The 15,795-nt window shown below is 43.8% G+C and overlaps 2 protein-coding genes across 2 annotated transcripts; one reads left to right on the forward strand and one right to left on the reverse strand.

Annotated features, from left to right (window-relative positions):
* Positions 1-5,821, forward strand: LOC141733438 (glutamine amidotransferase-like class 1 domain-containing protein 3, mitochondrial). Its single transcript, XM_074563797.1, has 4 exons — positions 1-245; positions 1,924-2,095; positions 3,982-4,186; positions 5,532-5,821. Exons 1-4 carry the CDS (start codon positions 138-140, stop codon positions 5,722-5,724), a joined length of 678 nt encoding a protein of 225 aa, XP_074419898.1. The 5' UTR covers positions 1-137; the 3' UTR covers positions 5,725-5,821.
* Positions 5,822-6,384: 563 nt separating this feature from the next.
* Positions 6,385-14,599, reverse strand: ACOD1 (aconitate decarboxylase 1). The gene is made up of 5 exons (XM_074563784.1): positions 14,331-14,599; positions 12,787-12,948; positions 11,568-11,657; positions 9,323-9,528; positions 6,385-8,443 (listed from the first exon to the last, which is right to left on the reverse strand). The coding sequence occupies exons 1-5, from the start codon at positions 14,340-14,342 to the stop codon at positions 7,489-7,491; spliced, it is 1,425 nt and encodes a 474-aa protein (XP_074419885.1). The 5' UTR covers positions 14,343-14,599; the 3' UTR covers positions 6,385-7,488.
* Between the last annotated feature and the right edge of the window lie 1,196 nt (positions 14,600-15,795).

Genomic DNA, 15,795 nt, shown 5'->3' on the forward strand with positions numbered 1-15,795 from the left:
CCCTACGATGCTGCAAGATGGAGGCCGAGGCGGAGCGCGGCGGCGCAGGCGCAGCAGGAGGAGGAGGGGGGGTGCTGTGAGGCCCGGTTTCGCGCCTGTTTGAGCAGCCTCTGCGCGGGGCCTGAGGGGCGGCGGCCATGGGCAAGCGGGTGGCCCTGGTTCTCGCCGGCTGCGGCGTCTTCGATGGCAGCGAGATTCACGAGGCCTCGGCGGCGCTGGTGCACCTCAGCCGCGGCGGCGCGGAGGTAGGGGAGCGGGCGGGCGGGCGGCGGGGCCCCGCTGCCCGGCACCCCCGCGGGGCCTGTGTGGAGCCGGGCGCGGGGGGAGGTATGTGTCCCCCGTCTCTTTGCGCCCCTCAGCAGCTGAGGGATCCCCGCCCAAAGCCAGTCCAGCCATAAGCCGTCTCTATCTTATCCCTCTCTTTCTGCTTTCGCCACCCTCCCCAAAGAGGTGAACGTTCCTCCTGACAGGAGCAGCAGTCGCTCGCAGACGGCTGAACCCGGCAGCGAGGGGTGGCGGGAGGCCTTGCCCCCTTCCTCTGTCACAGAATGACAGAATGGCAGGGGTTGGAAGGGACCTCTGGAGATCATCTAGTGCAACCCCCCTGCCAGAGCAGGGTCACCTAGAGCAGGTTGCACAGGAACGTGTCCAGGTGGGGTTTGAATGTCTCCAGAGATGGAGACTCCACCACCTCTCTGGGCAGCCTGTTCCAGTGCTCTGTCACCCTCGAAGGAAAGAAGTTTTTCCTCACGTTTAGGTGGAATTACCTGTGTTTCAGTTTGTGCCCGTTGCCCCTTGTTCTGTTGCTGGGCACCACTGAAAAGAGTCAGGCCCCATCCTTGACATCTGCCCTTTCAATATTGATGAGATCCCCTCTCAGTCTTCTCCAGGCTGAACAGAGCCACGTCTCAGCCTTTCCTCATAAGAGAGGTGCTCCAGTCCCTTGATCATCTTCATCCCCGCAGCCTGCTGGAGGCCCGGTTACAATTCTTGATCCGCTTTCCTATCGCTTTTGCAGAAGTCGGGCGCTCGCCCTCGCTGAGGTTCTCCTGCTTGTTTTCTGCTAGCTGTTTCTGGGCTTTTTCAGTAAGTGAGGTTTCTCGGAGAAGCCTGGACCAGGATGTGGTGGTGTGCTTTGGTCCCTCTCTGTGGCTTCAGATGGTGGAAGAGGGTGACCTTCTGCTTGGTGTAGCCGCACTCAGGTGTCTGATGGTAACAATGACACCCCCATATTTAGCACGAAGTTGTCCTCTCCAAAATTAAGAGAAGCGGCAAGCATTGAGAAGTCTGTAAAGCAAGCATCAAAACAGATGTGTGAAAACAGCCCCTGCAGTACGCCTTTCACAGAACTTCGTATTTTTGATGCAGCTTTCCCCTTTTGTGCCTAACCAAAATAGGTTCTTGGATGTTCTGGTTTTGCTTCCTGCTACCAGTCTTTTAGGAAAGCGAGTAACGCTAATGTCTGCACAGAAAGTGCTTGTAAAGTTTGCATCTTTATCTTTTAAACTTTTTGGTAAAATTTTAGCACTCTGATCCCATAACAGTTAAGAGCAGCCTTTCTGCAGACTCAGATGTGTGTCCAGTCGAGCCACTGGTATAAATTGTGGTGCTCTGTTTGTCCTGGAGGTTATCTGCAGAGGGAAGGCAGGCCCTGGCAAAACCAGTGAGCTTAGTGTTGGTGTAAGAATGCATTCCTGTCAAAAAGCTGCAGGAATAGGATGGGGAGGATGGCTGGGTTTACTCATCCTAATATGTCACTTGTCACTTTAGATATTTAATACAATAGATCCATCCTGTGGAATCCACTTCCCTTGGATAAGAGACTTCAGGAACAAAAACTGTTTTGATTAAATTATCTTTATTGTGACCACTATGTGTGAGTTCTGTTTACATTCACAAAATTGCTTCATCTCCATATTCTAGGTGAAGATATTTGCCCCCAATATTGAGCAAAGGGATGTAGTCAATCACCTAAAAGGAAGTCCATCAGAAGAGAAGAGAAATGTGTTAGTTGAAAGTGCCAGATTGGCAAGAGGAAACATTCAGGATTTGACCGAACTGAAAGCTGATGAATTTGATGCGGTCATTTTCCCTGGTAAGTGCTTTTAAAAGAAAAACTGTGTTGTTTTTTTTTCAATTGCAAATAACTGCTTTGCCTCTGCTACTTTTTTATTTTTAAATCTGCTCAGAGAATACATTATATTCTTGAATTTGAGAGGTGTGTGGGTTTTTTCCTTTTTTTACTTGTTTTCTTTTGAGGATGAGAAAATGCTTTAGCAAGCTCTCACGGGCTGACAAGTCATCTCAGTTTATTTATTAATTTATAGTTCATTAATTTTCAATATCAGAGTGTTCTTTTGGTGTTAGGTCATACATCGTGCCGTTCCTTCATTCTAAAGATTGTGAAAATTTTAGTACCTACTTGCGGACAAGAACACTGACCAGAGTAGAAAAGTAAGGCAAGAACTTGACATTACATGGCAATGCCTTATTTTTAGGGCCTCTGAAATTGTTGGCAGAATAGTAGGTTTCCAAGTAGATTATATTCCCTGTCAGATGTGAGTACATTTTGTTTTAATTGTGTATCTAGTCTGCTGCTGATTAAATTACACTAAATATGTTTACGGATAATTTCTTATTTATAGACCACAAAACTGCCTTTCAGACGGAGGTAATTGTAATCACTGTAGAAATGAAGAAACCAAAGCCTCATGAGGAAATTATGACTTGCTGAAGATCCCTTTCCAGAATATTCATAGCACTGTTAAATACTGCCTTCACGATTTTGCTTAAGCATTGATTTTGAAGTTGTTACACTGTGTTCTGTTGTAAGGCCAGCAGAGGGAGCGTATGTAACGCAGAGAAACATATTTTCAGCGCTAAAGTTAGTGGGTGACATCAGGACTGATCACGGAGTGGAGGCTAGCAAATATTTTCCACTTTAATTTCATGCTATTATAACCCAGGCTCAGGGGGGTTGCTGTAATAACTATTAGAGGGAAATAAACCTTATTAAGTTTGAAAATTAAAATCTTACCTCAGAGATTCCAGATAACACTCGAAGTGAGCAAAGAGTGGAAGGAAAAATATTAAAAATGATCAAAGCTTCTTGATGTTGTCCCTTGAAATACTTGTGGAAATTGTTGTTTGTTTGTTGCAGAAAAGTTGATGTTCTGCACATTCCATAAGGAATCAAATATAATGGATGGTTACACTTACTAATAACCTTCTTACTTGGATCATTCTGATGGTTATAAATCCATCAAATGAAGATGCTGTAAAACATAATCTACATGTGCAATTAAATGAAGATTAAGTGCAAGTAAAAGATTGTTGTAACTAATTTCTAGAACTCAAATTTGGCATTATTTTTAATAGGAAATTGTTTTATCACTGGTGGGTTATCATTGGTATGTCTCAGTATCATGTTATCATTGCCTTTTTACGTAATATCCGTTTTGGTTTTATTGTGTTACCCTTCTCTTCTTTTTTAAGTTGAAAATAATTCCGGGGGGAAAAAAGCTCTCCTGTAATTGCTTAAGTTTTGAAGTAAAACTTGAGAGTGAATTACTGTAGAGGGTCAATTCACTGTTTGCATTACTCTCGTGAATTACACTTTTCTACTTTTAACTATCATTGGTCTTTCTTCTCATCCCTCTCTTGCTTATGGAGGGGTGCATATCAGATGGTGCAGCTTTTCTGGTGACTGGCAAATGAATGTGAGGTTTCCTATTTGTGTATTTGTTGCTCACTGAAGCTTTCTGGCCTATGTAACATGCGTGCTATAAAAAATGTGCAATTAAACTTTTAACAGTGTAAACCCATCATGTTTCATGTTCTGGAGGCTTTCAGTATACTAACTTAACAGTCCTACATATGCCATGATTATGTTGTAAACAAAGGACAACTTTCTGGTATTGAATTTAATGGCTTTTAGCAGTGTCTTACATTTGAGCTTTTTGGTTTGGTTTTTTTCTTTAGGTGGTTTTGGTGTAGCAAAGAACCTGTGTTCCTGGGCTGTAGATGGCAAGAACTGTACTGTCAATGAGCATGTGAACTCCACACTCCAAGCTTTCCACAGTGCTAAAAAGCCCATCGGTTTGTGCTGTATATCGCCAGTCCTGGCCGCTAAAGTGTTTCCTGGTTGTGAGGTCACCGTCGGCCAAGATAAAAACGTAGATGGAAGGTAAGAAGGAAACGGGTGGAGGTAATTTACACGGGAATTAGGATTAGGAAATGGCCAGTCTTCTGTGAAAAAGTCTGAGGTCTGTGGTGCCAGTAAACCTTGGGTAACTTATTAGTGACGTTTTTCACGTATTTCAAATTTTTACTTGCATAATAATAGTAGGAGCAGAACTCTCAGGGCAGGTGGACTGACAGTGTGAGATGAGGTGACTTGTTGCACACTACAACATTGGAACCATTTGTCCCTAAATTCAGAAATACTTTGGTCTGTGATATGTTCTATGATATCAATGTCCACAGATGCATTATGATTAATAGCCTGAAAATTCTAGGTAGCCTTATCTCTTGCCTAAGCCGTCAGTGTGAGCCACTGAAGGTAACATAGGCTCCTGCAGTGGCTTTACTGTGCTTTGTGGATGCTATTGAGTCACTGGATGTAACATCTGTCAGTCCTAGAAAGTGACAGAACAAAGAGACTTTTACAGAATCTGACCTCTGCAAACACGCACAGTATTTTTTTTTCACATTACATTCATGGTAATTGAGTGATAGATTTTAGCTCACTTAATAAGTGGGAGACAGAACTTGCTTACCCAATGCGTTTGAAGGCTGTGATTCATGTTGCAAATGTGCAAATGAAGAACAGGCATCTGGCTAGCTGGTGTTCAAAAAATTTGGTACCCTGTGGTAATTTGAGTGGCTGTTTAAATTGCATCTGTGGGGTTTTGTCTGTTCAGAGATTTTGTTTTTTTTAATAAAGTTTTTGTGGCAGTAGTGGTTTGGGGCCAGTTTAGGGGAGGCAGATGAGAACAGGGCCTGACAGAAGTCAGTGCTGCTTCAAGGACTGTCAGCTCCCGATAAAACTTCTGAATGGAATTTCGTATCAGCAGCAGTAGCAAGGGATTGCCTCCACTCCCCTCTTCCTGCCTTATCCTCGGGGAAAAAAAAAATAATCTCTGCAGAATCCCAGTGGAAAACGTTATATGGAGGTGTTAGGAAAGGTCTAATGTGACTGCAAATTCAGTTGGCATCTCCAACACTCTTAAAGATCAGTTATGGTTGCACTTGGTATCATCTTGTGTACGTGTTGAAAGGTTGTTAAAAAGAGAATTGTATCTTCTGACGTATTGTGGCTCTACGTTTCAGGTGGTGTTTTCAAAGAAATCAGATCACTTCTTGTGTCCATAGGGGATGGCAGAACCACAGGGGCAGTCTGTTTGACTCCCTTGTCATCATCTGCGAAAGAGTCACTTAAATATTATTGCAGTTCCCTCACTCGAGTTATGTTGGCAGGACTTTATGACTGTATCATCTCTTTATGTTAATTACAATCTTTTTATTTACAGATTTCCTGATGCTGAAACAGCATCTGCTATAGCAGAGCTTGGATGTAAGCACATTTGCAAGAATGTAAATGAATCCCACGTGGATAAAGCCAATAAAATAGTTACTACCTGTGCTTTCATGTGCAAGGCTCCTCTGCATGAGATTTTTGATGGAATTGGAACAATGGTACAGGAAGTCCTCAAACTTGCCTGACTGGAAGCGTACAGACTTCTGCAAGGAAATCAAATTAGCTAAACATAAGCATTTAGCTTCGATTGTATTAATAAAATAATGCAACTATTAAACTTCACAGTTCTTGGTTTGGTTGTTTGGGTTTTCTTAAAAATCTGTAATCCATCAAATGGTTATTGCTAAGTTTATCCTATTTATTTCTCTTTAAAAATAGAAAGCATGTGTTGAAGGTTGTGGTGGTGGTTTTCCTCATTTTTTTTTTTCTCATTAATCTGAATATATTCAGTCTTGATAAGATAATGTAGGAACCCTCCTTGTCCAGTGGGATTTTATCGCATCACTAGTGATTATCAGTAATTCACATTTGGTGTTATCCAGCTATAATTACAGATGAAATAGCTGTAAATGAGTCTGTAGACCTTCAGTACAGGTGAGTAATTCAATTCCACTTTCTAATCAGAAGGGAAAAAGAAAAGAATGTGGTTATTTGGGTTTGTTTTTTTTTCTTCCCTTGCAAGTCTTTAAGCGAGTATAACTAATGGACTTCTGAAATTTTTGCAGAGCCCCCTGATAAACTGACTTTATAAACCAAGAGGCAGAGGCTTAAGTACAAATGAATACATTGTATGTGGAAAACATGCGAGTTTTGCTCTAATAAATGAAATAATTTGAGGTTTAGTTAGTAAAATGAATTAACTTTATTTTGTGATTTTTTTTTTTATACATATTTTAGTGCTCTCAGGAAGGTACATTTTATATATGTTAGAATATGTGCTTTAATCTTACAAACATGAGCAAAGGTCATCAGCCTCTGTTAGAAGCACAATCTGGCAAGGCTTTGTACTCCTGAAGGAACTAAAAATTCCCAGAATTCATTATCAAGGCAAGTTGATTGTCACTGTGGACACTTAATTGTCTTGGTGTAAGAAGTGGTCTGATGCTCGCAGGTGTCTCTGTCATGAGTGTACCATAGCCCATGCTTTGTAGTGCCTGAAATAATCTAAACGTGTCATCGCTAATTAGCGCTAATCGTGCCTTGTGGAGCAAGTGCTTTGTTACTGGAGTGGGAATACAGGAACAAACCCGTACCACCGGGCAGCCAAAAGATGGAAGTGGGAAATAGCACTTCTAGGAGGAGGAGTGTCGAGTTGTCCCTCTTGCTTTGCAGCTGGCATCATCGGGAAGGTCACCAACGTTTACCTTGTCAATGCAAGACCAGTCGTTACAGCGAAGCCGGACGCGTTGCAGACGATACCCAGTGCTACTACTCTGTATGTACGCTGCGTTTATTTTAGCACCAACGTCAAAGCTCTGACGTAGCAGGTGGCTTCTCCAAGGAGGCTTTAGAGCTAAATCTACTGAAATAAATATATAAAGGCTGCTATCCTCTGTCCTTCTCGCAGTGATGTTTCTCACGGTGACTGCGTTTCCACACTCCTCCAGAACTTGGATTCCCTTTATGGAGTTATTTAAGAGAAGCAGAACAGACCTTTTTTTTGGCAGAAGAGCAGGGAAATGTTTGTGTGTTGCGCAAGCAGTGCTCTGCCTCTAGAGGTATAAAGATAATTGAAGTCGACTGTGCCAGCAGAGGATCTTCCGTTCAGCCTGACTGAGCTGCCCACGTAATCGCTAAATTATTTACTTAGGCAAAAACCACAGTATTGGACTGAGCATGGCTCTTGTGTTACAGGAGTCCAATTTAAAAGTCCTTGAGTCACTAAATGGGAGTTTGTCCTGAATTTTGTGCTTGCTTTGTGAACAGTGTCTAGCTGTCGGTTGGAACAGTCAAAGGAAGTGCAGCTTCTCCGAAAGCGCTCTCACTGACTGTCCTGATAAAAACTTAGTTAATACAGAACAGTCCTCCACTTTTTCCAGATTGTACACAGTGTCTATAATGCCTTCTGCAGCTTCTGCGGGCAGGACGCTGGAGGCGTTGGATTGAAACTTTTTCTCCAAGTCCTCCTTTTTCAGAGGTTTCCTCCAGTGTCCGTAGAATGTGTCGCAGCGGTCGCTGACCGTGTTGCCATCCTGAAGCGTGACGCTCACTTCGCAGTAAAGGCTCTCAAAGCTGGGCGTGTTGTCAGGAGGGTGCTCCAGCTGCGTTTTGCAGAGGAGCTCCCGTAAGGCTGGCCGGTGAACGTTCTCGCTGGTGAAGGACTGGACCAACATGCTGCCATCCAGCAAAGCAGAGCACGCAACAAACTGGAAGGAGTGTCGAGCTTCATGCTCTGAGGCAGGGCTGGGTCTGTTCACGTATTTGACCTCTGGGACTTTGAGAATGACTTTCTCAATTTTATCAAGGGGGAGCAAGTTGCCACTGTTCTCCACAAGCTTCCTCCTAACAGAAGATGCTGCATCGGCCACCCAGTGCGTTCCAAGATGGGCAGGAAAGCGTTTGATGGCCACGTCTTGCTGGTCCAACAGCCAGGGGTAGGACTGCAAGGTTGGCAGAGTCTGTGGGTTGTAATCTGTATAAAAGGCACCTATCCCTGACTCCATGTCCAAGATCTGTTTGTTTCCTTGAAGGCCCTGGGATGCTAAGCATGCTGCTTCCAGTCCATGCTTGGCAGCGTTGCCAACATGGAGGGGCTTCGTTTGGGTTGCCGCGTTAGCCAGTGGGGCACCGGCATAGGAGGCAGCAATAGCCAAGGCGTTTTTACATTTTGGCTGGTCAAGAGCTAAGAGTTTAGCACAAGCTGCTGCACTCCCCATCGTACCAACCACAGTCGGGGGGTGAAACCTGAGAAAACAAAATCTCATCATTACTATATTTCAAAAAGTCACCTGAATATACGCTATATACACAAGCTCCAATTTCCTCTCACTGCCGCAGAAGACGGATCGTACCATAAAGAAACACACATTGAGAGTTCATGGGAGGTCCTAATGGAAAAAGTTGTTGCTTTTCCCTAGGAACAAGTTAAGCTGGAACAGTACCACTATAATAGGTCTTATATATAGATCTTCCCCAGAAAGAAACTGAAACATTAGAACCACTCATAGTTCAAGCCATTCTGAACAGGATAATGGCAAAAGCGTTACAGTTTATAGTCATCTATAAATTTACTGTAAATAATTTATAGCCGTCTATAAATTATACATATTGGGGGAGGCAAGTTTTGTTATTATGCACCAGTTTAGCAAAACAGGTGGAAGGGAGGCACAGAAAAGAGCAAGAAGACATCTAGTCCATCCCACACTTCAAGGCTTCCCCCTAAGCACACCTCGTCTTCTTGGGCTCCGCTCTGAGCCCAGCCCCGGTGGCTCCGTTCTGCTGAGAGCAAGCCACTGTTTAAAATGATCGTACGTACTCACGAGAGCCTCAGACCTGTGCCACAAAATGTTGCCCTTTTGCTGCTGTTTTTAATTAATAGGGAGAGCATCATGTCCTTTCTGTAACCTGATCAATGCTCTCAAAAATAAATCTGTTAGCTAAACTGTAAGGAATCACATAAGCGTATTTATGTTTAAGGTGAACCTTTCCGAAATTTCCAGACAAACAACACAGAATATATGATTAACTGTGCCATTTGTATTTTAACTGGCATTTAATTAAGTATATTAACACTGAGAGAAAACGCCTTCCACTCAACTTTCTACCTGAAGCATTTCTATGTACCTTTTGGGAATATTCCTGGCTTCGCTGGAGAAGCGCAGCAGCCGGCCTTGCACTTCGATTCCCACATTGAAAGCTAAGAGCAGATCGAGACCCGAGATTTTTTTCTCCTGAGGAAAGGCCTCCGCGAGTGCAATCACGGCAGGGAGCACGGCCCCGGATGGGTGCGTGGCTGGATGCCACGTGTCGTCAAAATCCATCGAGTGCACCTAATGGAAAGAGAAGTCTAGTCATCAGAAATAAACTCTGACTTGGCAAGACTGGCTCAGTCAAATTAAACTACTATAACTGGTATAAAACAGGCCTGAAGAACTAGATTTTTCCTTAGAAGGCAAAACTTCAAAAGCCTTTCTTTTAAACCTCTTTACTCCCAACATGGCTCCGTGAGAAGTGGCAATGCAATACAAATCTTGCCTCCAAAGAAGTATAAGTCTAATTCAAGTTGCACCAGTCTAAAACCGGTATAACGATGATTCTTCTTTCCTACAATAGGCTTTTGTTGCTTTAGTTAGACTGGTGTAATTAAAGCAGCAGCTCTAGGTCCACCATGTGAATGGTGTATTTTCACTTACCCCAAAACAGTACATAAACACAGTGAAATTACTTCTCCAGTGCTGCAACTGATGCTGCCATTGGGGCTCGCACCATTAAAGCCATAGCAGTTGAATCCATGCCGCTAATTCAAAGTTCTATCAGAAAAACTTCTCTGGTGCAACAATCCACAGGCAACAGGCACAAGCCTCTAAATGCAGATCAGATTTTAGCCTGAATTTTCAGCACGTCGAAACCAAGGCGTGGTTTCGCAACCACCAAGTCTACGCAAGGAACCAGACTCCCTAGGGTTGCTGTAGTAGAAAGCTACAGTCTTAAAATTGGGATATGCTGCTTAGCCCTGGAGAGGATCCAGAGAGGTGCCTCCTCTTTACCATGCCCAGACCCCTGACTGCTTGTCAGAACCTCTCCCCCCACCAAGTTTTGAGAACCCCCAATGACTTGAAAGCATCAGGGACAGCATTTTTAATAACATAATAATGCCTCAAAAGCTCAACTTCTGTGCCTAGTCGCCCATGTCTTACTTCAGAGCAAACTGGGAAGGTGCTCAGGTTTCCCAGCACTCAGGTCTTGCCCTGTGATACTAGGAATACGCACTTCTGAGGATTGCGTTTCTGAACAGACACAAGAAAACCCAGTCCCTGCCTTGAAAAACTGTGACACCAGCTGGGAAGATGCCCTGCAGTGCAGGTTAAGGACAGTTACGCCCAATACCCGGTAAGCTGCGTTCCTGCCGTCTTCAATAAGCGCTTAGAACTGACCTGTGACTGAGATGTAAACTGGAATGATCGCCTTCATGCTAACAGCCAGATTTGAATGTCACGCCGGCTGCTGGGAGCTGAGAGGTACCAGATCTCATTTCCAAGGTAATTTTCTCTACATTGGAAATGAGGTGTCAAATTGGACCTCTGATCTTGTTGTCACTCTAATTTAGATAGGCTTAATATTACCATTTCCTTGGTTGGTCACCTCCTCTAGTTTTGCATAATTGCCAAATTTGTCTACCCCACCTCTTGTGCATCTTTCGATTTCAAACGGTTTCCGCCTCAATCTGAATTTAGACATATGTCTGGGAGTCAGTTATTGCTTTAATGATGAAGTATGTGTCCAAAATATATAATGGGCTTTTGCAAACTGCGTAACTGAAGCTTGAATTGCCTTGTGATATTGTATCATAGGATCATAGAATGGTTAGAGTTGGAAAGGACCTTAAAGATCACCTACTCCCAACCCCTCTGCCATGGCCATGGACACTTTCCACTAGACCAGGTGGTGTGTACGTATATGTGTGTCTGTCTGTATTTGTGTTTTTCTGTAACTATACTTTTCCAGTTGGCATGAAATTTGGATCCCGGTGAAATCAGTGAGAGCTAGAGTACTCAGTAGAGAGCTCTTTGTAATGCGGCTGTACCAAGGTTGTAACAAGCTGTAGAGTTCTGGCTTTTGAAAACAGCCCCAAATCCTACGTTAAAGGTAAGGGATGCTGTTGAGTTGGACCAGATATTTTTTACACCTTGAGCTCGGTCTCACTGGAAGGACATTGAAGCACATTAGGAGAACAGTCTAGGAAAGTTTTGTAGCAGGCTTCAAGCAGAAGAACAAAGTAAACTGAGATTTTAGGAGCATTCTGTTCTCTGTAGAGCAAGAATGGCATCAATTAGTGTGATTTAAGAGCAAATAAAAGAGCATCCCTTACAGCCACTCCGTTCACAAAAGCTGCATACAGAGGAGGCAGTCGGAAATCCAAGTGGCCCCAGATGGTACTGGATATATCCGAGCTGTAGATCTGAAACAAATTGACATCAATTAATTCGAAGTCCTGAACCCAAGGATAAATGTGTGCCATCTCTCTGATCTAACGGAGATCAGGTCATACCCTCTCAGGACCCAACTGTTCCTTTTCATGAGAAAAATATTGTTCTATCAGAAAGTATGAAAACAAACCTGGTTTCCTGCTGGCTTATGTCAAGGGCCCTTTCCCCCAGACAGACCTCAGGGGTCAGACCAACACCATCCAGCTGGCCATTCAGTACATTCACACAGCCTCTGGCCATTGACGTCCCTTCTCACCACCCGTCGGCAGTTCCCTCAGGACTGTCATCATCTTGTTGGGGAACATCTTCAGTTAAAGGTTCTGGTTTTCTATGTTTTTGTAGGCCCTGGGTATATGATAAATGGCCTCCTGATGCTGGTATCCCCATGCTGTAAAGGGCTCTGCTCTTTTCCTTTTGCTGTTCAGATCTTTTAGACAACTAAGAGATCTTTATGGAATTAAATAAAAGGGCATAAACTACCAGGGTTTGGGAAGGGGGATCCCTGCGTGAAGACACTTATTGGCACACAGATCTCTGGAGCCTGAGTCCCACCAGCCAGGTCTGACTGACAAAACAGTGGGCTAAACTCCTCCTCACGGATGTGCTCCTGTGGTGGGGAGGCTTCTCCTCGGGGTCAAGTGCTCCTCTAGTTTAAGGAGAGCAAGACCGAAGAAGAAACACGACCAATGTAACTCAGGCAAGAACTGCGTTTTATAGAATGGAAATAACCCACTACTAATTCTCCATCCATTTAACAGTCCCTTATGTTTTGAAAGTCTGGTGGTAAGTGGTGTTTGTTTGTTTGTTGATGTTTTAAGTAAAAATCTCATAGGTGAAAGGAAGGAAAGGATTCTTCATTAACTGTGTTTGCAGAGGGGGATCTTAGCATACCGTCTGTTACGCAGACTTTAGCCCATCCAGAGTTAAAAGTAACTGGAGCGGTGAAGTTTCCCTGTATCCAGTGGGAAGAACCCTTTCTCTCTCTTTCCACCCCCAAAAAGAGTTTCACCATGACAAGGTTTCCCCTTATAAACCAAATTTGCGCTTGCTTTTCTTAAAGCTGAACCGTAGGGTATGCTATGAATGCCTTGCACAGCCTACCTTGCTGTACTGTGTCACTTTGTGGCAGACCTCGGTGCTGGTACCCAGCAGCCCCACTCCAAGAGTATCCAGAATCATTCGCTTGCTTCTCTGAATGACTTGGTCGGTCAAGTGGTTTGCATTCAAACCGTGAATCACGTTGGCAAAATTTCCTGTAATTGTCTGAGAAGAAGAAATAAAAAAAAAAGAAGTAGATATTTCTCTTCGTTTAAATAAAACACTTTTTTTTTTCCTTTCTTCCTTTTTTTTTTTTCCGCTTTCAGTTTTGGGTTACCGCTTAGCATGCTGGCCATTTCTGTTGCCCTGCCCCTGCCCTTACATGAATTGCATCAGCAAAACTTCCTCTTTTTATTCCCAGAAACGCCACAGTGTTATTTATATTTTATTTATACACTCATCAGTGTGTTTGTCTGTTCTGTATTTCTGGTGCTTTCTCCCTGACTTGAGTCCTTGGGGGTAAGCGCTGCAGATGATGTAACTTTGCAAGATATCTGTATGTCTATGTCTATACACACACACATATATATATATATATAAAAATAGAAGCAAAACCCATCTGGCTTTCCATAGCACCTTCTTATTGCTATTGAAATCAGTGGGAAAGCGGCATTTCAATCCAGTGCAGCCACTACGACACCAGGAAGCAAGATTTAATCTCCCTGAGTAGCAGAATTACTATCCCAAGTCTTGTTGAGCCTGGAGCTCAGTGAGAGGTGGGACTCGCCAACCCTACCCTGCACCCGCCGCCGCTGGCTCCCAGCTCCCATTGAATTCAGGCTCAGCTGGAGTCCCAGCTTTTTTCTCCAAGACATGATCTCACCTCTTTGAAAAGCAGTGGCTCTGTGTTCCTGGCTCCTGCTGATCTGGAAATTATATTTCTAATTATTTTTTTTTTTCCTTTTCCTATTGACCATCGACCTATTATGCAAACTCAGACTGCTTCTTGGCTGGAGCAGTTAGCTGCTGTTAATATCTCTATCAGAAACTAATCTAGAACTTCCTTTCTCTGACCATTAGAAACTTCCTCCTGGAGAGGTAGGTATTATTTACAACCAATCTATACACATGCTTGCTGGTTTTTTATACTGGCATTACTGAATATCGCTCTTCTCTCCCTTTGGAAATTGTCTTCTTTCATTTGCCCTCGTCCTTCCCATTCCGCTACTCCCCTGCACGTATCCACACAGAGTGATGGTATTTCCTCTTGGCCTTCATTTTGCTAAAAGTTAAACAAACCAAATTGTGCTGCTCTCCCTTTTATAATACAGACTCACCCCTACTACGCTAGCAGCTTTTCATTGTGTTGTTCACATCGGATTTCCCTTTTCTGGCAACAGAGACCAAAATTGTACCCAATATTTCAGATAAGTTCTCACTCAGCTTTGAACTAAAGCGTTAGGACTATCTTGAGGAGCACAAGTCATTTAAAGCCAGTGAACCACATATCCCATGGTGTGATGTACACCTACTGAAACGTACAGAGTGAGGATACAAAAGCTTAAACAGAAAAGTGCATCTTACGGCGGAAAGAAACAAGACAATACCTTTGCCCACATCTTGGAGGGATGGTGCGTGGTCCCAGAGAGATGCAGCAAAGGAGTGGCAGCCAGCGATACGGGGAAATCACTCTCTCACTATTTATGTGTGTATGTCTGGGGCGGGGGAAGAAATATTAGGCCTTTTTTCTTGCTCATCTTGTCCTGCCCATTTCCTCCTCTGCTTGGAAATGTTCCTTTTTCTTCTCTTTCAACTTTCCTCTGACTAACTGTACTATAAATTGCTGGGACACGTGCGATTGGACTTTGCCAGTCACGTCCACATGTCATGTAAATTGATGTACGTGATATTTTATTACTAGTTAGAAGCCAATATATTAATTTGAGTGTCTTACGTTTGGTAGCATGGAGAGAAGAGGTCATCAGGTGCATCAGGCTGACCTTGGAGAACCACAGTAGACCATAGAGAACTCTACTGGTTGGAAGAGCAATCAGCCCAGTAGTAGACTACAGGATGGCAAAGGCTGTTTTAACCTGGTTTTGGTTTGTTTTGGTTTTTTCTCCTTTCACTATATGTCTCCTCTATAATACATACAATTCATACATGGGTAGTGTGTGCCATAAGAATTTCAGACCATAAATTGGATTAAGGTAGCTCTTGTCATTTAATAGTATTTTAACAGCATGAATCGTTACGTGAGGCCATCATTTCTACTAGAACATCTGCATCTCAGGCAAAGATGTCTTCTCTGAGGAAGGAGGCACTTCTCCCACCACTGGTTTAGGGATTTCGCTTCTGTGGGAATCCCAGACAGCGAGTGAGAAATCTCTGCCCATCCCATCAGGAAGGGAGCAGACCCCAGAGAAGCATAAGTAGAGGCCACTGAATAATTCTGAAGTGAAAAAGTAACGTGTGTCTGAAGTATGGGAATCTCCTCAATTAGGGAACAAAGTATCAAGTCTTCTCAGAATTGTAGTCTTGCACTGCCCTGCTTAAGAGCTGCCTAAAACTTTAGGAACCTCAGCCCTTTACTCAGCCTAGCCTCAAATAATTTTGTGAAGCCCTATCTAACTCCTGAGTGCTTCCGGGTAGAGCCCAGCATGGGTTTATAGGTGAAGTGAAACATTGATTTGAGTGGCTCTACTACTGAAAGGTCCTGTTTCAGGCTACATCCTCTCACTGCTCCTGTCCCCTGGACACATAGTCCTCCTCCTCCTCACGCCAGCAATGATGCTGAGCAGACCCCTTTCTGAGCTGGTCCAGCCTGCCTCCAGAGCCAGCTCAGGGATTCTTAGCAGTCAGGCGAAACTGAGTTTCATTGCCTCAGAAATGCAAAATTAAATCTAGCAGCACAAGCAGAGGGAGAGAGAAGTAGTGCTAGCAGTGTTCTGCGAAATTTTGGGAGGACACAGGCAGGTAGAAAGAGATGGGAGGGGATCAGCTGCTCCCCAGTAAGCTCTAACCCAGGCATTTGCCTATTTTGCCTGTGCCTTGAGCCACCTGTGTGGACAT

The sequence above is a fragment of the Larus michahellis genome, chromosome 1, assembly GCF_964199755.1.
Source record: "Larus michahellis chromosome 1, bLarMic1.1, whole genome shotgun sequence".
Lineage (NCBI taxonomy): Eukaryota > Metazoa > Chordata > Aves > Charadriiformes > Laridae > Larus > Larus michahellis.

Bases quoted from the DNA above. Each gene is read 5' to 3' on its own strand.
- LOC141733438 (XM_074563797.1), top strand. From the start codon at position 138: ATGGGCAAGCGGGTGGCCCTGGTTCTCGCCGGCTGCGGCGTCTTCGAT. The intron at 246-1,923 runs GTAGGGGAGCGG...TCCATATTCTAG, and splicing joins TCAGCCGCGGCGGCGCGGAG to GTGAAGATATTTGCCCCCAA. The intron at 4,187-5,531 runs GTAAGAAGGAAA...TTTTATTTACAG, and splicing joins GATAAAAACGTAGATGGAAG to ATTTCCTGATGCTGAAACAG.
- ACOD1 (XM_074563784.1), bottom strand. The intron at 11,658-12,786 runs GTAGGCTGTGCA...AATTTGTTTCAG, and splicing joins AAGTGACACAGTACAGCAAG to ATCTACAGCTCGGATATATC. The intron at 9,529-11,567 runs GTAAGGGATGCT...TCTTTCCATTAG, and splicing joins CTTTTGTGAACGGAGTGGCT to GTGCACTCGATGGATTTTGA.